The sequence below is a fragment of the Sporothrix brasiliensis genome (genome assembly GCF_000820605.1).
Source record: "Sporothrix brasiliensis 5110 chromosome Unknown Cont20, whole genome shotgun sequence".
Classification (NCBI taxonomy): Eukaryota; Fungi; Ascomycota; class Sordariomycetes; order Ophiostomatales; family Ophiostomataceae; genus Sporothrix; species Sporothrix brasiliensis.
Genome location: NW_024467139.1, coordinates 1746210 through 1766251, shown reverse-complemented (window position 1 = coordinate 1766251; position 20042 = coordinate 1746210). Strand labels below are relative to the sequence as shown.

Sequence of the window (20042 nt, the reverse complement as noted above, 5' to 3'; positions counted from 1 at the left end):
GGCTTGAAAACCTTAGTAAAGACGTTTGGTTTGGTTGGTTTGATGCTGTTTCCGGGATTTAAGCGATGATTTATTTTATGTTGATGACAAACGACCTAGACGAAAATGATTTATGATTAGCTCAAGAGAATACGAATTGGGGGCATTCTTTTGTTTTGTATTGTTTCTGCTGTTGTTGTGGGCTTCTTCATAACCGGGAACAAGCAGTTTTGTGAGCCTCGTTGTCGCTCGTCTTGCCCGTCTCTCCCCAGAAAAGAGCATGATAAGAACGTAGTAAAAGTGAAAAAAGTAAAACAAAATGAAACATAAAAAAATGAAAAAGTAAATGATGATAATTGCTTTGCATATATACACACGATTCCTCCACTGCGCGCTGGTCCAACGCTCTCCAAACGATTCATTTCTCATATTACCGATCGACCTCACCTTGAAGAGAACACGAATTAGTAGGGGGAGCTAGAAAATAAGAGACGCTGGTCAACAGGAAAACTGGCAAGACTTACCAAACACCAAATCCATTGTGCCAATCACGGCCACAGCATCAGCCAGCAGATGGCCACGGGACACATGGTCGAAGCCCGCCAGATGGGCAAAGCCAGGCGCACGGATGTGTACCCGGTACGGCCGTTCGCTGCCGTCGCTGACCACGTACACAGCCATCTCGCCCTTGGGCGCCTCGATCGCGCTGTAGGTGTCACCGGGCGGCACCGCATAGCCCTTGGTGTACAGCAGGAAATGGTGGATCAGCGCCTCCATGTTCTCCTTCATGGCCGCACGCGGCGGCGGCGACACCTTGTAGTCCTCGACGCGTACGGGACCCGCGGGCATCTTGTTCAGGCACTGGTGGATGATGCGCAGCGACTGGCGGAACTCCTCCATGCGGCACAGGTACCGGTCGTAGCAGTCGCCGTTGATGCCCACAGGAACATCAAACTCGACCTGGTCGTACGCGTCGTACGGCTGGTTTTTGCGCACGTCAAAGGGAACACCCGAGCCGCGCAGCATGACACCCGTGAACGACAGGTTCAGCGCCTCCTCGGCGGACACAACGCCGACGCCCTGCAGACGGTTGATCCAGATGCGGTTGTCCGTCAGCATCTCCTCCGTCTCGTCAATGCGATCGCCAAACTGCGTCGCCCACTGGTAAATGTCGTCAAGTAGGCCAATCGGGATGTCCTGGTGGACACCGCCAGGGCGGACATAGGCGGCGTGCATACGCGCACCAGAAACACGCTCGTAAAATTCCTATATGCCGTCAGCGTCGTCAGTTTTCAGTCTCGGCCCCATCGACCCTCAACCCGACGAAACTTAAAAAAGAGGGCGTACCATCAGCTTTTCGCGCTCCTCGAAACCCCACAGGAAGGGTGTTAGGGCACCGACATCCATGGCGTGCGACAGCACAGACATCAGGTGGTTCAGCACGCGCGTAATCTCGCCAAACAACGTGCGGATGAACTTGGCCCGCTGCGGGATCTCAATGTTCAGCAGCTTCTCCACGGCCAACGAGAAGCACTGCTCGTTCGTCATCATGGACACGTAGTCGAGCCGGTCAAAGTACGGCAATGCCTGCAGGTACGTCTTGTACTCGCACAGCTTCTCCGTGCCACGGTGCAGCAGGCCAATGTGCGGGTCCGCACGGATAATCTCCTCGCCGTTGATCTCCAAAATCAGCCGCAACACACCGTGAGCAGCCGGATGCTGCGGACCAAAGTTGACTGTGTAGTGCCGCATCTTGCGGCCCTCGACCGTGTTGTCCGTCACAGGCGCCTTGCTGTACTCCTCACTCGGCACCTGGCGCCCCAGCAGGTCCTCGGGGCTCGGCACCTGGAAGTCTTCGCCGACGGGCACAATGCGCGTGCCCTGGCCCTCGTACGGCGACGCATACCGGCGTTGCGTGGCGGTCGAGAACGCAGCCCGGAGAGCTGGTGTCCGTCGTGCCAGGGCGGCGGCGGCCTGGACTTTAGGGGAGGTGGAGGTGATTGGCCGCAGGCACAGCCGCTTAGCGGTGCCACGGCCGGCTAACCGGTAGAGGCTCGACATGGCTGTGATGGCCTGCCTAGGTCGAACAGACGGGTTATATGACTACTGATGGGTGACAAGTTGGCGAAGGATCGCAATCACAGAAAAACGAGTCGAGATATTTGAGGAGGGGAGATTGGATCGACAGCCGTCGAGGGGCGAATGCAGCGCACGCGTCCCGGAAAAGATTGACGAGGTAGACAATTCGCGTCCCCGATGCGAATTGCACGTTCGGAGCCGGTGTAGGATTGCGGAGATCGGTCGGGGAGAGGGAGGGGACAGCCGTACGTGCGAAAACAGACGCCCGTTCAGTGCCTCAAAATGTCTCGCGCCGTCAAGACCCGAGCTCTTCACCCAGGAAGGAAGAAACTACGACCGGAACAACTGGCCATCCGTTCAGACCCGCTTATTTTCCGCTTCGAGCGAGTCACAGAGCTTCAATTACATTGGTAGGTTTCATTGGACAATCGTCCATTTAGTGGGGCAGTCTGGCCAGCCGTCCCCCACCTAGAGTTCCTTCCCGGCGAGAGCAGGCGAGCGATAAGGCCCATTGCTTTGGGCGATAAAGAAAAAAAGTTTTGCCTGCATTTGGCGCGACAGCCTTCTCTCTTCGACGACACCACCACAACCGCATCGCCATGCAAACACAATGGCACCGCTAACGAAACCTAGTCAAGAAGAGGTCGACCGACGGAGGGTGAGCTGATCCTTGCAGGAAGGCATTTTTGTTTGCATTTTTTTCTTGCCCACTAACATCAACCTCGTGCAGACGATCGGAGTCAACCTCGAGACGGTCACAAATGTCTCGGCCACCGATTTCCCCGGCAACTACCCCGGTGAGGACCTAGCGTGGGACGTCGACGAGTTCCGTGACAGTCTGAAGGTCGTGTTCCACAAAAATGAGCCGTACGATGCGGCATTCTCGATCGTAGGCATCGACGCCAGCATCGCCAACGCCTTCCGCCGCATCATGATCGCCGAGATCCCGACGGTCGCCATCGAGACGGCATTCATCGACAACAACACCTCTGTGATCCAGGACGAGGTGCTCGCACACCGCCTGGGCCTGATCCCGTTCCGTGGCGGCAAGGACGGCCTGCGCAACTTTATCAAGTTCTGGAAGCGCCCGGCGGCCGACGCCGACCCGAGCGAGTTCCCGACGTCGTTTGACTACAACACACTCAAGCTGGACCTGCGTGTCGAGTGCACGCGCAACACCGCCGCCGCGCCCGGCGAGACCGACCCCACGAAGCTCTACCACCACGCGCACGTCTACGCCAAGGACATTGTGTTTGTGCCGGAGGGCCGGCAGCCTGAGTACTTTTCGGGCGACGACGCCATTGTGCCCGTCAACCCGGACATTCTGGTGGCGAAGCTGCGGCCCGGCCAGGTCATTGACATTGAGATGCACATGCACAAGGGTGTCGGCGGCGACCACGCCAAGTTCTCGCCCGTGTGCACGGCGTCGTACCGCCTGCTGCCCATCATCCACATCACGCAGCCCATTGTGGGTGCCGACGCCATCAAATTCGCAAAGTGCTTCCCCGAGGGTGTGATTGGCCTCGAAAAGGTCACAAAAAAGATGGCCGAGCAGGACAAGGCATACGCGGAGCACGTGGGCGAGACGCGCGCGACTGTCGTCGACCCAATGCGCGACACGGTCAGCCGCGAGTGCCTACGGCACCCCGAGTTCCAGGGCAAGGTAAAACTGGGTCGGCGCAAGGACCACTTTATCTACTCGGTGGAGAGCACGGGCCAGTGGGACAGCGACGAGCTGTTCCTGGAGTCGGTCAAGATGCTCAAGGCCAAGTGCCAGAAGCTGGAGAAGCAGGTCAAGAACATGATCCGCTGAGAGGTGGCCCAAGGTGTGTATTGTGGAGCGGCTTTGCATAGCATTTACGGCATGTTTCTTTTTTGTGTCATTTTTGTCGTTATTCAGTCCCTGGAATGCGTTCGGGCTTCTTTCTCTGGTGTCATTTGTTTGCTGCATCGTACATAGACAGGTTGTATCTAAGTACCCACGGGGTGGAAACATGGCGTTTGGCATATCAAATATCGAAATGGAATCAAAGTTTGATGAAACAAAAGGTCCCTCTTTCTTTTTGCTGAAAGACTGTGGTTTGTTATGTACTGTGTGTAGTATCATTTACTCTTCGTTCGTGCATCATTAAATTGCCGTCTGACTTTAGTTCACGCCTTGGGCGTCAAAATAAAACTAAAAACCAGGCTGGGGAACGCTGGGTCTGTGATGACCACTTCAAAGCCGTGCTCTAGTTTTAGATCTGTGAGGGTCTTGTCGAGGTTGGGCCGCGTCTGCTGCTCCAAACTCGGCGGGCTGCGCATGTAGAGAGTCTTGCCCTCGGCGCGAATCGACGGCTTCTTCAACTGCGCCTCGGGGCGGTCGCTAAATGAGTCGAGGAACTCGCCGAGCGTCATGTTGAGATCCGTCGGCAACGGCCGCGCCTTCTGGTCCTCGGAGCACACGGGGCAGTCCTCTTTGCGCTCGTGCTTGAATGTGTACGTGTAGATGCTCTCGTTGCCCGAGTACATCATGTAGTTGGCCTCGTCGCCGAATGGGGGCACGACGCTTGTGGCGAATTTGAGGACCTCGTTGCAGCAGCTGGCGGCGATGACGGCGTTGGTCGACGCAATGGCCGGGATAATGTTCTTGACGACGCCCTGCGTCAGCGCGTACGTGACGCCTGCAATGTTAAACTCGCTGGCGCGGATCAGCGCCTTCTGGTAGAGCCACGAAATGTGCTCTGGGTCGTCCTTGTCGAGCGCCGGGAACGGCTTCTCCTTGTCCCAGGCGATGACGTGGGCCCATTCGATGCAGTGTTCGGGCTGCCGCGGAATGCTGGCAATCGTGCACAGCGGCACAGCAGCACGGGGCGCATGCATATCGAGCTGGCACTCGATGCACGACGTGATGGACGGGATGATGACGCGGGCCTGGCCCTTGAAACCTTCGGTGCCGCCGTCGATCAGCGGCTTGATGCCGTCGTTTGTCTCGTCCGACTCGGCCATGCTGACGAGCGTCGCGTTGATCCAGCGCCGCGCCTCGATGCTGTCCAGGCCGCACACGACGATCTGAAACTGCATGTAAAAGTCTTCGTCAAAGTCCTGGATGCGCTTGTTGTGCGGCGTGATGGTGACGCCGCGCACGCGCCGCATGACAAACTGCGCTGCTACCTCGGCCTTGTATTTGCCAACATCGGACTTGCGGAACAAGAACTGTCGGTTGAGGTTCGAGATGTCGATGGTGTCCATGTCGATGACGTGAATGTCCTTGAACCCCGACAGGGCCAGGTCTTTGAGGATCTCGCAGCCGAGGCCGCCCGCGCCGATTACCAGGATCTTCATTCTATCGACACTCGGGATTACATTCTCCGCCTCGTATCCGGCCTCCACGGGCGTGAACGGCCCAGCGGTTGCCCGGACCCGGTCCAGGTATTTCCTGTAGAAACATCCGTCAGCATCATAAAGACTGGTCAGGCGAGCAAGTGTCGGAGGAAGCCGTGGCGGTAGGGACAGTTGGGACCGTTGGCGCAACCGTTCGGAAAGCCGACCGGGACATACCATCGCTCAGAACGTGTTTCTACCACAGTGTCAGCCATGGCGAAGGAACAAAACGCGGCCCTTTCCCGGCGTAGTCTGTCGTCGAGATGAGGTTGGATTGAAGGTGTCGGCCTGTTACAAATCGCGGGGCGTTCGACAGCTGCCTGTATTACCTGAGCTTTAGGCGATTGCAACAGGGCAGGAACTTATCGATAAGCTTTACAGCGCATTCGCTCCGCTATAACGTCAGCGGTCACGGCCAAGTTTGCGCCCAGTGGAGCAAAGCTTCATCCAACCTGCGCACCGCCGCCTTCACTTCATGCGACAAATCAAACAACAAACACATGCCGCTCCGTTGACAAGCCGAATCGTCAGTGTCTTGGTGCACACGTGGGCTAAACATGGATGCACTACTCTCGCCCGTCAGCACATCCTACAACATGGTGGCTGCACACGACGAGCCGTTGCTTCAAGAGGTGAAAAAGACTACGACATCTTTGTCGCCAACGACAGCTCCAACGTCAACGCCAAAAAGACTGCACTTTGCGGCCGTATCGGCCGACGAGGCGCTGGATATTTTGCGGAACGAACCCGACTACGATTCACTTGTATCAGTGCTGCAGTACCTTCTCTCTGGCAAGTCCGAAGTCGACGTCCGCCAGCCTACGCCAATGTCTGCCCAGGTGGTCCAGGTGCTGGTGACGGCCATTGTGCCCAACTACTGGCCGCTCCTCCGAGCCGAGGGTACCAAGGATCATAAAGGGCAATCTGCTCTTGCGTCGTTGCTCGCGTGCCTCCGGAGCGTGACCGGCCTAAGTGCTTTGGTCGTGAGACTCCGTGCTCTCTTAGCAGAAGTAAAAACGAAAACAAAGACGGCGGCAGGCAGCGTTGCCTCTGCCACAAACGATCAGCCAGGAAACCCGGCATGGCAGCTCCGGATCCTGGTCGATTTGCTGTCTGAGCTCTTGGCCGGCGACGAGGTCGTTTGCCAGGTCTGGACCGTCAGCACGGCCGCATCCGATGATGATGCCAAACGGCGGCCGCTCGCACAAGAGTACTTGAGTATCATTGGTGGTGGGCGGATTGTCTCGCTCGCGGCCGAATCTGAGATGGCTGTTCGTTCCGAGTTCAGTGCCGAGAAGCTCCCTGCGACCTGGGTTGCCAATGGTAGAGAATACAGTTTGTGGCTGGCAAAGGGCATTATGAGGTGGGCCGTAAAAGACGCGGACCCAGAGCACAAGAAAGTGCAGGGTTCTCTTCTTGCGAAAGCTCTTCGGCTTGGATATCCTGGTACGTTTTTAATATCTTGTTATTTAATTATTTTTGCTGCGTTGATTGGAGCACTACTGACATTCTCAGACACTGTGGTCTCATCTCTCGTCTCTGATCTCATCCTGATCAATGCTGGGTTGGACAACAGCACTTTGAGCCATATTCTGGATCATCTTCCAACTCACGAACAAAAGAAGATACTGTTTGGCGTACTGAAATATGCGGCGGAGACCTTCCTTTCACCTTCTCCAGATTCTACGGTTGTTGACACAGCAACTGTGGCTGCCGTAGCCAGTCTCATAAAGAGTGTGGCCGACAGCAGCACCACTCTCCGAGAGCAGCTCATTTCGTGGCTCTTGACAAATGCCGCCGTGGGACTTATCAACGGTATCGGCATTCGGCGGGCAGTCGTTGCTGTGGTTGCTGAAACACCGAAGAGCCTGACCGAGATTTTGGAGAAGTCGATAGCCGAGTTCGGAGACCAATTGTTTATCAAGCATGCCCCGATAATACAGCAAGAAGGTGAGCACATGGTATTATTGAAGGCAAAAAAGGAAATGAAAGAACAAACACTGACAAATACAGCCAAGGCACAGGTGATACTTCTCTGCGCTGGGTACGTTAGCCGGGGATCACAACGAGCGCTCACTTCTCTGCTACGGTCTCGAACGTATCTCCAGACGGTGTCGAATCGTTTGGGTGCGTCACAAAACCGGGCCAGGTTTTTAGGCATGGTAGTCGGCGAGGCTCTGTCCGGGCTCATTGACGACAATAACAAGAAACTCGACTTCCACATGGACGAGACAAAGTCGGACGAGGCCATTTGGTATAAGGGCCTTGTGCAGGTCTCTGACACGATGGGCTCGCTTGAGTTGCTGAGGAAACGGACACCAGAAACAAAGGGCACGTCAGCCGCGGCAAAGACAACCAAAGCAGCCAAAACAGATAAACTGCAGCCATCCAAAACAGCTGCGAAGCCGGTCCACCGGCCACCAGTCCAACCAAGAAAATCAGGCTTTGTCATTGAGGAGCTCGATTCGGACTACGATGAGGGCATAACAGGCGCTGTGGAGGACGATATTGTTGCGTACGGCAAACCAGACTCGGATGCCGAAGACTCGGACGACGACCCGACCATGATTCGCCGCGACAAGCCCAAGGCGCCCGTGTACATCCGCGACCTGATTTCTTACTTTCGTGACATTGAGAACTACGACAAGCAGAAACTGGCTCTGGCCACTGCGCCTGTCCTCATCCGTCGCAAAGCCACGTTCGGCACAGAGGTGCAGCAGCATGCTCAAGACCTCGCCTCGATTCTCGTCGGCCTCCAGGACGCCTTCGAGATGGCCGATTTTGACCAGCTACGACTGCAGGGTATGGTGGCCCTCGTTGTGGCCCAGCCCCAGCTCGTCGGGCCGTGGTACGCCCACACTTTCTTCGATGGTGACTACTCTCTCGCTCAGCGGGCATCCGTCTTGACGGCGATGGGTCTGGGAGCCCGCGAACTGGCCGGCTTTGACATCTCGGAATACGCATCGGCGGCCGCGTTTCCCTCGAAGCAGCTGCCCAACCGCATGGAGCGCCTCTACGTGGCCCCAGAAGCGTCCCAACCAGGAATTGGGCCGGGCAGCGCCTCGGCTCTCAAGGCGCTCGGCCCGGGCGTTCTCGACTCCATTACAGACTCGCTCACAGCCACATTCCTCCGTCCAATCGCTGCTCAGGCGGCAGACGATGCGACAGGCCCAGACGCTCTCAAGCTGACCTCGTTCAAGTCACGCTTGTCGAAGAGCGCCGGCGATAACAAGGCTGTAAACACAGCAAAAGGAAAACGCACGGCCGCACAACCAGCAGCCGCCGTCAACACGTCTGGACCGCTCCTCTCGTCGGCATTCTTCTTCCCACTCGCTGCTCGGTTCCGGCTCGCGCTCCAGACGTCGTCTTCGACGCGTATGCGCCGCGTCCTCTTTGACCCTTCGCTGCTCTCGCTCTACCTCAAGACACTCGCTGTAATCCTGCATGCCGCTGGTCCTGGTTTGCTCGCTCTGCCCGACATGACAGCCGAGCTGTGGCGCCTTCTGCTTAGCAGTAGTGTGCAGGCCCGCTGCGCCGGCGACGTGCTTGTGACGCATGCTGTGCTCTTTGCCCTCATGGCACTGCTTGACGTCAACGAAAACCGCGTCCGCGAACTATGTCGCGATCTGCCGCGCGAGGTTGTCCAAACCCGGGAGTGGGCGCTGCAAGTACTGGACAATATCCGCAGTAGCGGCGGCGGAGGTACTGATGCCAGTGGTAGCAGTCAAGAAAGCGAAATACAAATGCTGGCCGCCGGCGCCTACATCAAGCTGACCGAGGGCATGGAGAGCTACAAAAATCTGCTCCTGGGCGAGATGATTGGCTGAATAAGAAAACGATGCGCCGGAAAAGTAAATAGGATCATGAAAACGGGGCAGTTATCCAGCGGTCTATTTTCAGGTGGCAACGGTCTACAATGCGCTATGCTTCAGGCGTGCTGCCCATCGCCACTATCGCCTGTGCCGCACGTGACCCCCTTCGGCTGACGCCGGAAATGCATCGCTCCACCAGAAGGCTGTCGCAATTCTGGACTGACAAATGCAAAGCAACCAAACTCCAAAAAAAAACCTGCTCAAGTTTATTTCCTCTCCGACAAGTCTCACGAAGTTTTCTTCTTCTCAAACGACGACTTCGTATACCGTCCCTTCTCGCAGTCTTTCGGCCTTATCCTACGCCTCTCAAATCTCCCCGTACCACACACAATGTCGTCTTCACAACAGAAATCATCAATTGGTACGAGACCCATCCGGCTCCTACGTCATGGCAAAGATTACGACTCGGAACCCATGCTAACATCTTCTCTCCTCACCAGCGGCCGAATCGTGCCCGGCACCCTCCATTGCGACCAGCGAAGCTGCCTCGAAGCCCAAGGTTCGTACCGATTCCAATTTGCGAACCGTCCCCAACCAGATCGAATTGGCCAACTAACACTCGCCAGCCCTGCTGCGTTTGCACACAGGAAAAGTCCAAGCGCGACGAGTGCATGCTCTTCTCCAACGCCGCGAACCCGTCCGTCGACTGCAAATCCACCATCGACCAATACCGCACCTGCATGGCTGGCTTTGGCTTTAAGGTATAAACGGGCAGAATCGACAACAGAAACGAAAGTGGAGACAAAAAGATATGAAGAAAAAAGAAACGGAGTGAAACAGAGAGGCGGTGTACCTGCAGCGCACGAACGCGGCGGTCAGCCTAATTGTACGATATCATGTTCATTGAAAGGCACTATAACGGTTAGAAAAAGGCCATGGCCTACGTTTTAGATTCACCATGACGAATAACAGATTCCCCACGATTTTATACACCTTTGATTACCGTCAGTTCTTCCCAGTTTCTCTCGGATCCTCCCAGTTCAGTTGCCTCTTCTCAGCCACACCGAGTGTTATTGCCGCTGTCTATGTTGAACATGCTGTCCTGTGATCCGGGCCAGCTCTCGACCTCGACTCTCAACCTTGAATCGTATCAATCCCCATGGTCCCGTCGTCAAGGACTGCCTTCTGCGCGTCCTCGGCCAGTCCGCTATACACCATCTGCAACACGCTCGTCAGGTTCATGCAGCTGTTGTAGAACCGGCCCACCTTGTCGGCCACGGTGCGCTGCTTGACATCGCGGGCTTCCATGGCAGCCACCAGCCGGCCCATTTTCTCCTGCCGCGTGCGTGCTCTGCACTGTCAGCATGTCTTCAGCATAAGTCAAAATTGCTGTTGGTTGACCTACTTAGCCATGTCACGCTCGGCCATGCGTGCCTCTGTTCTCTTGACGATCTCGGCCACCTTGTTCTGGTACTTTTTCTCAATCTTCTTGCGGGCCGCAAACCGATGTTTTTTGTGCTGTACTACTTCAGTATTTGATACTCTCTCCGCCTCTCCTTGGAAGGTCAGACTCTACCTCGTCAATGACTTTCTTCAGCTCTGTAGCAGCTAGAACAGGGTCGAAATCGACGTCGGCATCACTATCGACGCCCAGGTCTGAGCTCAAGCCGGTCAGGTCAACGCTGGGTTGGCGGCGCGATGTGCTCAATTTTCTGGGAGGCATCGTGGTGTTTTTGATATTCGAAATGTGCGTAATGTTGAATAATCACTTTTGAGTTATTTGAAAGAAGGAGAAGAAAAAACGAGAGTTTCAGGAGCCGCTCAGGGAACCATGAGGCCCCTTCCCTAGATGGATGCCAAATATCTTCATCGTTGTTGACAATGGAAGGAGCGACCCGGCTCTGCCGCTCACGACTTCCTTACATCTACAACACCCATCGCATTTCCAAGCAATTCTTATCTGACCTTCCTATTTTGTAAGTCACAATGATTTTGTTTTGGTTCTATGCAATTGTGAATTAGTTACTTAAAATTCGGTTGCCTCTGCCTCAGTATAAGCCAAGCATGATGAATTCCGTTCTATGTCAATCATCAGCACCAACCATATAGACGCTGCCTTATTTGACGGTACAATTCCTAAGCACCATCGCATGAATGATTCCTCAGTGGAATACATCACGAAATATGTACCAACGTTCAAGCACATATAATGATTATCACGTGATAAGTCACGTCTATGGAAGCGGTCTGGGGTTGCGACTTATCAGTGTTCTAAAGTTCTGATAGGCCCCACTTAAAATTATCTCAGGCAGAAAAAAGTTCAATAGGGCGGCTTTGTTCGAATTTCTCGACCCTCCTTTGTACTCGGCCTCTGTCAACATACTTATCAACACCGACCGGGACAACCAGGGACCTCGCTCTCTGTTCCGCACAGTCACCATGGGGCTCGCAGGAGTAAAGAAGTGGGTTGTATGGTTACTATTGATTAATCTTTCCCCAACATGACTGACATTTTCTCTTATCTTTGCAGCAAACGCAAGATTGGCGACGATCCGAACAACACGAAATGGGCTCGCAACACCCAAAACTACGGCCATAAGATCCTTCGTTCGCATGGATGGGAGCCGGGCCAATACCTCGGCCAGAAGGATGCCGCACATACCATGTCGTACACTGCTGCCAGCTCATCGCACATCCGGGCCATTCTGCGTGAAGACAACTTGGGCATCGGCGCATCCGGCCCTGGTGCGAACACGGCCAACGAATGTACGGGTCTCGACATCTTCAAAGACCTTCTGGGGCGACTCAACGGAAAATCAGAGGCTGTGATTGAACAGCAGCGCCAGGCGCGCGAGAACGTCAAGATGACGCTCTACATTGAGCGCCGGTTTGGCCCGATGCGGTTCGTGCGCGGCGGCTTTTTGATCGGTGACGACGAAACGTCCGAAAACAAAAAAGAGCCAGCAGCTGCGACAGAAGAGACCGCTTCCACGTCCGAAGCAACTCCTTTCTCGTCCGAATCCGAGGCTGATACCGATGATTCCAAGGAAGCGCGGAGAAAGGCAAAGACGGGGCGCAAAGTGGAGAAGAAGGAAAAGTCACGAAAACGGAAAGCGACCAGCGATTCTGACGAGGCCGACAGCAGCAATCAGACACTTGAGGCAGACGACAGTGGCCGGAAGGACAAGAAACGAAAGCGGAGCAAGGATGACGTCGATGAGGTCGAGAAAGCCGCGAAGACGAAGAAGACCAAGAAGGAGAAGAAAGAAAAGAAGGAGAAAAAGGAGAAAAAGGAGAAGAAAGACATGAAGGTAAAGAAGGATAAGAGTGATACGAAGGAGAAGAAGGAGAAGAAGCGGAGGCGCGGCGAGGAGTCTGGTGAATCAACCCCGGCTACGACGGAGACGGGCGAGGAGATGGACACCGGGACTGCCACGCCGTCTGAGTCGGAGAAAACGGCTGGCGGTGTGCCATCAACATTTACGGTGTCTAGCCGTAACCTTGCACGGAGGCGGTACATCAACCAGAAGCGGGCAGCCGTGGCTGACCCCCAAGCACTGAAGCAGGTAAGCAAACCATTACACCATGCTCAATGGACAGGGATCCGAGGACAGGAAACTAACGTGTGTCCAGATTTTTATGATAAAAGCATAAACGGCTACAAGCGATAGGAAAACGGCGTTTACTGGCATATCTTTTCTTTCAATTTTCTCTGGCAATTTAGCATGGCTTCTTTTGGTTTAATTTTTGGACGGTATATTGCAAAGTTTTAGCACCTGCCAATGCCGCATGTATTGCCGGCATATCATTGACATGGCATTGGATCAAACACTAAATGGACCTCCTCTACCTCGCATCATGATGTGAACATTTCACTTGCCAGAAGACTGTCGAGCCCCTGTAAGAGCTCTCGCATGGTTTTTTCGTGGTCTAGCATACTCGCCTCCAAGTACTTTTCCTGGCCTTTTTGAACGGCCTCGGACTCGCACCACAGTTCGGATCCAGACTCTGGTTTTGTATTCGTTTCAGGCATAACGGTCTGCTCTTCGGGCTTACTGTCGTCGTTGTCATCGTCGCCATCGTCGTCATCGTCGTCATAGTCATTAACGTCATCCCTGTAGGGGCCTAGGCCATTGTTCGTCCACGATCTCTCATTCCTGGATAGCCTCTTGAGGAGGGCAAACGTTCGAGCCAGAGAAGGCTGCCATCGTTTCTTCACGTGGGCAGTCACTCCACCTCCTAGGGTGACTTTCTGCCAACCGATCCGGCCTAGATCAGAAAACATAGCATAGTCCACAATGATGTCGTCGATGACCGTCCTTCCTTGGGGCCGATCGTCTGAGGGTGGCAGGGACAGTGGCCGCTCCCATTCGTTTCGAAAGTGCGCCCGGAACGCGGCGTTAATGGCGAGAAACGACAACGCAGCCGCAACAAAGCGAACGAGGACTAAGCGGAGATTATACAAGTGGCCTGCGCGGACTGTCAGAGGCTGCTCGTAGACAATTGTCAGCGAGCGGAGTAGCGGGTCAGCCAGGCGTAGGATGGCGTAGTCCATCTGGCCCGAGCTTCGAACAGCCAAACCCAAAGGCGACTCCGACCGGCTGGGTATGGAAGCGGACATGCGGTCATCTCCATCTGACTCGTCCATCGACGTTGAGCCTGGAAGAACCGCATTGGACCACTTTATAATATGCTTTTTGGCGTACTGCATCATTCCCTGGTGACCGACTGACGCACCAGCCACGTACATGGCCGTGTTGGTAAGGAGACTATCGGCATAGAGTGGTTGGCGGGGATCGTATTCGGCGCCGGGGTATTCAAAAAAGTACATGAATCGGAGAACGTTGGCTAGCTGGCCCGCACAATGATTGTGCAGCTCTATCACGCTCACCGAGCCGTCGTCCAGCTCCGAAACGGGAAGAAAAGCCGAGAAGTACTGGCACTTTCGCAGGATATATTTGTGGAGGTACCACTCGACTGAGTTGCAGACAATCTTGACGTTCCAGCCATCGGCTGTGTATTGACGTCTAGACGTTTTGTCAGTCAGCGCGACATTTCCAAAGGGTGACCGCGAAACAAGATTGGTCAACTCACCGGGGATTCAACTTTTCGTTGCGTCGCATTTCATTGTACACGAGTTGGGTGCCTGCACGTGTCCTTTCGTCGTCAACGGGCCGCTCTTGACTTTGATCGTCATTGGCGAGCACCCCTTCAGTTGACTCAAACTCTGAATCCACAGCTTGCGCGTCAGGTCGTTGTTGGACTGGCTGAGGTTGGCGCAATGGAGAAGGATTCGGGTTCGGTGTCCATTCATCGTTGGCCTTGTCAACCTTGTTTGGGTCGCTCGTGACACCCGTTCCAGCAACACCATCGCCTTGTGCCTCCCGCCAAGTATTGGATTTTCGGCCTCGTCCTCGTGAGTTCCAAAAGTTGCGACCGGAAGGTCCTTTTCTCGAGCCTCTGCTTGTAATTTCCTGCATTTCCCATGTCGGTGGGAGTCCTCGTCGCTATGCCGACTTTTTAGCTAACACCTTTGTGCATCGTGCGTTTGTAAAGGCTTGTAGTGTAGGGCAAAGCGGGCCATCTATTTTTCGTGTCTGATTGTGTCTGGTAGTTCACGTGTTGGCTTTTTCGGTCCAGTGTGTTCTGATTTCACTTTCCTCTGACTTTCCTTTCACAACCAGACCTGCAGTGAAAACGGGAGCCGTGGTGGATGGATGACCGACCCCGTTTGTTGTTGCAGCCCACCCACAGGGCGTGTTGCTTTGAGAGGCAATCTTTCTTATCCGAGTAGTCGGCATAGTCACAGTTGTTGAGAGACGGTGCTTGTAGTGACTGTTTGTTTCGTTTTGCTGGCCGGAGGATGTGGCAACCGACGTGTTTGTGTATTCACGTATCAAACAACGAAGTCAGTCAACGTCAGTCAACAACAGCGGCATGTTGAAGTACACTGACCTGAAATGACATGTATAGTATCATCAAAATAGCTGTCATCTATAGATGTCACTCCTGTGCCATTGTGAAGATTGATGTACTCGGCCGAATCTAGAGATGACACAATGTGACGTCTGCAGTCGCGACAGCCTTCTCTGTATCGCACTTGCCTCGCCAGGCATGCAGAGCTCCTTCCTTTTACAATTGTTTAAATTTACTTGCTACCAAGGGAAACTGCGATGGTGTAACGAGGTATATTTGCTCCTGCCTATTATTGTCATGACCCCCGTGCTTGCCTCACCTTCCACAAGTGACCGATACAAGACACAATATGAATGGGGCCATCTCAGCGCCCTTTTTATTACGTCTAGATAAGACAGTACAGGCAATTGGAAAATTCAATAGGACAGTTAGGTTTTTACTTGTTGGACAAGGCGCCGCACATGCGGTTATCAATTACCACGCTCTGGCCCTCTGTGTACGACACCAGGCCTGCTTATAGTGGCGACGATAGCGGTCGGGCGAATAAGAGAGGCAGTAACTAAGGGCTGTGTTTCTCTTCTTTCTTGATGCCGACTGCGACCTGGTTAGTCAGCGGCTGCCCTGGTCGTGATGTTGTACGGGAAACTGCCAAATCGGGTAATTACCTAAGACACGATACGCGTGACGACGGCGAGGGTAAAACGTACGTACTCGAAATACCTCGTACGACTAGCGAAAACTAATAGATAGCCCATCAACAACGCCCAAAATAGGCCACACAGTATACTCATCCCAGGTATCAATGTACAAGTATCGATGAGCGAGACGAGCGGTCAGCAACCGTCCACAGGCCCGGCCACACATTACTATTGGCCTACCGCCATTCGCACACAACAATGAGCCTCCAGAAAGCGGTAAAAGATGTGGACTTGCTGCTTTCTTCTGGATGCTATTTTCTGTGTGTTGAGTGGCAGTGTCTTGTACGATAACGCACACAACAGTGTTCTGGTATGCATTTTTCGCAGGCTTCTCATCTTCACAGTCTTTATTTTCATCCATCGGGCACTGTTGCTCTTCCTCCTCGGCATCCACGGCATTATCGACATCAATGTTAGAAGATAACCAAATAAATCCCAAGTTCGTCGTCCATCCTAGATATCCACCGTCGAACAACCAATGGACAAAGCTAAGGCATGCCCCGAAATGGGCTCAAACACGGCATCGTCGGACGATTCAGAAAATCGGTATGCGAAGGACACGTCGGTCATAGAAACACGAGCCCGATCTCAAGACTGCAGTGCTACTGGAGTGCCATCGACTGCAGGCGAAGCGAAGGAGTTTCGAGAGGTGGGAGTCAATACCACATGCGAGGCCGCGATGCTGCCGTCGGCGGCCGACCCTCCGACGGAAGACGAGAACAAACGCTGGACATGGCGAGTTTACTGCACCCCCGAGTTTATCCGGGTTTTCGTACTTGTCACTGTTGTCCTTGTCATGACCGGCTGGTGGATTGCTGGCCTTATTCTCCACCGCCACGATCTCGGATGGGTGGTCCCATTCTTGGTGTGGCTTGCAATCGTCTCACGAATAGTTGCCTTGCATCATGGGACAAGTCGACGCGTGGCAGGGATGTTCCAGTATATGGGATCACAGTTATCCGCATGCCAATCTGTTGTACACGAAGCCGAGCCGGAACGCATTCGGCAATTCTCACAACGATACCCGAACGTCCCACTTGCCATTGCAACGGTGGTCATTGTTATTCTCGGCACCTATGTGCCAGCTGCATCGGACAACAATACGCGTGCTGACAGGACCATCAGCTTATTGGGAATGATTGTGTTCCTCGGTGCATTCTATCTCACATCGCGGAACCGTGGAGAGATCAACTACCTCGCCGTATTTGGTGGCGTAGCAGCGCAGTTTATCCTTGGTCTACTGGTTTTAAAGACAAAGGTCGGGTACGATGTCTTTGACTTTATTGGAGAGATGGCCAAGAAGCTGCTGGGATACTCGGCAGAAGGTACCGTCTTCTTGACAAGCAAGTCGGTCTTGTCGGCGGGCTGGTTCTTGGTCGCCGTCGCGCCCGCAGTCATCTTCTTCGTGGCCTTTGTACAGCTCCTGCAGTACTGGGGCTGGATTGGTTGGCTGGTCGGTCATTTTGCCACGGTATTTACCTACCTGCTTGGCATCTCGGGAGTAGAAGCTGTCGTGGCAGCCGCTTCGCCTTTTATCGGCCAAGGCGAGTCTGCCGTCCTGATCCGCCAATTTATGCCGCGCCTGACGGACGCCGAGCTCCACCAGATCATGACCTCTGGATTCGCCACAATTGCCGGCAGCGTCATGTCAGCCTACATGCAGATGGGCATCAGTCCTGTGGCTATTGTGTCGTCCTGCGTCATGAGCATCCCCGCATCGATTGCACTGTCAAAGCTACGCTATCCGGAGACGGAAGAGCCTGTCACACGGGGACAGGCACCGTCGCGAAATGAGACACACGACGAACAAGTACAGGTCAATATGGAGGAAGGACACCCAGAGTTCCGTCAACGGGAGGGCTCTTATGCAGGGGAGCAGGTTGTCGAGGAAGAGCGGACCTACAATTCACTGCATGCTGTCGGCCGTGGTTCTTGGCTGGGACTCAAAATCGCGGGCATGATCGTTGCCAGTGTGCTCTGCATTATGGCACTGATCGGTCTTGCCGATGGTCTGCTCGGCTGGTGGGGAAGCTACGTCAACGTTCCACAGCTGAGCATCCAGCTAATCTTGGGCTACGTGCTGTATCCTGTGGCATTCCTGCTCGGTGTTGACCGCAACAACGATGGCGGCAGCGACCTGCGCAAAGTCGCCGAGTTGCTGGGCATCAAGATTGTGGCCAACGAGTTTGTCGCCTACGGCGACCTGACGTCGGACCCGCAGTACAGCACGCTGTCGTTGCGATCGCGCATCATCGCCATGTATGCGCTGTGTGGCTTTGGCAACTTCAGCGCTGTGGGCATCCAGATTGGTGCCTTGACGCAGCTTGCACCGAGTCGATCTGGCGATGTGGCACGTGTAGCCCTATCAGCGCTTATCACGGGCATCGTCGCCACCCTGACCAGCGCCAACATTGCGGGCATGCTCATGGATGGCAGGGGTGTGTGATAACCGGAGCATCGATATGTGAGATGAGGGATAAAGAACATATATAAAATCGCGAGACAAGCGTTATCTTTCGGTCTTCTCTAAATCGAAGGTTATCATTCTTTGTTGAGTAGTCATATGAGCAAACAATCGCAGACTTTAGACCTGGTGTGGGAGCAGATACTGGCCAAAACGAAGTTAAAAGACCATACGATTGGCCATTGCGCAATCTCGATCAGAAACATGGGCTGTCTTTCTGATTAACGACGATGGCTCTGATACGAATCTCGTTGGACAAGGCACTCTCTTGATAGCGCAGATATGAAGAATTGCTGCTGTGGCAACAAAGGTTGGGTTATCTATGATGCCCCTTCAAGTCGTTACTTTTCATGCTTGGCCCCAGATTAGAAAACCGACTGGTCGATCACAAAGACATACGAAGAACGTAGAAACCGCGAGCTTCTACCTCATCCATCACTTGAGTTTATCTCTGCGATGAAGATCTTGGCCTTCTAATGGCCCTCCATGGCAATGACAACCAGGGCGTGCTTACCTGGGTGTCGATGATTTTTAGAGTATAACGACTCTTGGACTAAACATAAAACCGACGTACTCGTGATCCACAAGGACCGAAGAGTGGGCTTAAACTGAGTGGATCTGGGCAATCTGGGGTAAATCCCTGGAGCTAGGCCTTCGACTTGCGGACGTGGAAGCGAATTCCGGCCGTAAAAGGCCATGAAAGGCCAGACTTTCGTGTGCGATGCCCCAAGTCAGCGCCCTGGCCACATGCCCTCTTTGGTGGTGCCAGTGGACGACGGCGTTCAAGCTGGTATTTCTTTTGGATACTTTTTGGGAGAATGCTGTTGGGGGTCACAAACCGGGACCATCCAAAGCCGGCAGCGCAAACTTTCGAAACTGCGGGGGAGCAGGCACTTTGCTTCGTATTTATTCACTTTCTCCTCTTTGTACCCTGATCTTATCCCTGGGCAAGAAAGCTCGGCGCACGGCACGTAATTTATCGACCATCTAGTCCGAGCAGGTTCAAAGACACATGTTGCGATGGGTGTTGGCGCTAGTTTTCTTGGAGTGTCTGGGGAAGGTGGCAAGGTAGTTGAAAGTCAACTAAGTCTCGAGCTCAGTCCGTCTCTCGTCTTGTCAAGTAAGACGATGACTAGAGAAAGATACCTTTTCCTACCCTCACACACTGGGCTATGTGGGGAGGAAAAAAAGACTGTTAAGGGAGAGGGGATACTGCAAGTATGAGTTGTCAACAGCCCATCTTCAAAGTAGACTTCCCCGGATGTGTCGCTTCTGCGTTACTTGTATCCCCCCTCCATCGCCAATACACCATCAATCTGTGCATATTAATTCGCGTCTCCAGTGTATATGGCAGGGAGGTATTGACAACAAAAGCGGTTGAGCAATATATAGACTTTTGGGCCAAGATCCGCTCCTTTAGGGATCTGAGAAAGGCTGGGGATAAAAGGCACTTCTTATCTCGCCAATCTCCGTCCTTAGCGGGCAGCGGGCAGGCAATGAGGATTATCCGCGTCGCATTGCATGCTCTAGCCATGGAACAGGCCATCTGGTCGTATCTTCGTGGCTGCCACAGCTCAAAACGGTGTTTTCTGTCTAGTCGAAACAATGTGTGCGCGGTCAGCATGCAGCAAGTGCAGGAAAGCTGCATTCGAGCTGCATTCGAGCTGCATTCGAGCTGCATTGCAACTGCGGGCCAGTCGCATGCTTCAGCACTCTTCTGGATGGTTGGGT

General features: G+C 53.9%; 9 protein-coding genes across 9 annotated transcripts; 5 read left to right on the top strand and 4 right to left on the bottom strand.

The window, feature by feature from the left end:
• Positions 1–409: 409 nt before the first annotated feature.
• SPBR_07077 (NADH dehydrogenase (ubiquinone) Fe-S protein 2) lies at positions 410–2040 on the bottom strand (the record flags this gene model as incomplete). The annotated part of the gene is made up of 3 exons (XM_040765331.1): positions 410–426; positions 504–1245; positions 1327–2040. The coding sequence occupies 3 exons, from the start codon at positions 2038–2040 to the stop codon at positions 410–412; spliced, it is 1473 nt and encodes a 490-aa protein (XP_040616468.1).
• Positions 2041–2668: 628 nt separating this feature from the next.
• On the top strand, positions 2669–3871 carry SPBR_07405 (DNA-directed RNA polymerases I and III subunit RPAC1; the record flags this gene model as incomplete). The annotated part of the gene is made up of 2 exons (XM_040765659.1): positions 2669–2716; positions 2789–3871. 2 exons carry the CDS (start codon positions 2669–2671, stop codon positions 3869–3871), a joined length of 1131 nt encoding a protein of 376 aa, XP_040616467.1.
• A 338-nt stretch (positions 3872–4209) lies between these two features.
• Positions 4210–5636, bottom strand: SPBR_07233 (ubiquitin-activating enzyme E1 C; the record flags this gene model as incomplete). The annotated part of the gene is made up of 2 exons (XM_040765487.1): positions 4210–5476; positions 5599–5636. The coding sequence occupies 2 exons, from the start codon at positions 5634–5636 to the stop codon at positions 4210–4212; spliced, it is 1305 nt and encodes a 434-aa protein (XP_040616466.1).
• A 381-nt stretch (positions 5637–6017) lies between these two features.
• SPBR_06497 (telomere length regulation protein) lies at positions 6018–9248 on the top strand (the record flags this gene model as incomplete). Its single annotated transcript, XM_040764753.1, has 3 exons — positions 6018–6867; positions 6937–7371; positions 7579–9248. The coding sequence occupies 3 exons, from the start codon at positions 6018–6020 to the stop codon at positions 9246–9248; spliced, it is 2955 nt and encodes a 984-aa protein (XP_040616465.1).
• A 375-nt stretch (positions 9249–9623) lies between these two features.
• Positions 9624–10000, top strand: SPBR_07993 (cytochrome c oxidase assembly protein subunit 17; the record flags this gene model as incomplete). Its single annotated transcript, XM_040766244.1, has 3 exons — positions 9624–9654; positions 9734–9792; positions 9881–10000. The coding sequence occupies 3 exons, from the start codon at positions 9624–9626 to the stop codon at positions 9998–10000; spliced, it is 210 nt and encodes a 69-aa protein (XP_040616464.1).
• A 367-nt stretch (positions 10001–10367) lies between these two features.
• Positions 10368–10956, bottom strand: SPBR_07891 (uncharacterized protein; the record flags this gene model as incomplete). Its single annotated transcript, XM_040766145.1, has 3 exons — positions 10368–10584; positions 10639–10751; positions 10810–10956. The coding sequence occupies 3 exons, from the start codon at positions 10954–10956 to the stop codon at positions 10368–10370; spliced, it is 477 nt and encodes a 158-aa protein (XP_040616463.1).
• A 716-nt stretch (positions 10957–11672) lies between these two features.
• Positions 11673–12887, top strand: SPBR_07395 (g-patch domain containing protein; the record flags this gene model as incomplete). The annotated part of the gene is made up of 3 exons (XM_040765649.1): positions 11673–11695; positions 11764–12799; positions 12867–12887. 3 exons carry the CDS (start codon positions 11673–11675, stop codon positions 12885–12887), a joined length of 1080 nt encoding a protein of 359 aa, XP_040616462.1.
• Positions 12888–13089: 202 nt separating this feature from the next.
• Positions 13090–14713, bottom strand: SPBR_07082 (uncharacterized protein; the record flags this gene model as incomplete). The annotated part of the gene is made up of 2 exons (XM_040765336.1): positions 13090–14260; positions 14328–14713. The coding sequence occupies 2 exons, from the start codon at positions 14711–14713 to the stop codon at positions 13090–13092; spliced, it is 1557 nt and encodes a 518-aa protein (XP_040616461.1).
• Positions 14714–16982: 2269 nt separating this feature from the next.
• Positions 16983–18293, top strand: SPBR_07324 (concentrative nucleoside transporter, CNT family; the record flags this gene model as incomplete). The annotated part of the gene is made up of 1 exon (XM_040765578.1): positions 16983–18293. The coding sequence occupies one exon, from the start codon at positions 16983–16985 to the stop codon at positions 18291–18293; it is 1311 nt and encodes a 436-aa protein (XP_040616460.1).
• Between the last annotated feature and the right edge of the window lie 1749 nt (positions 18294–20042).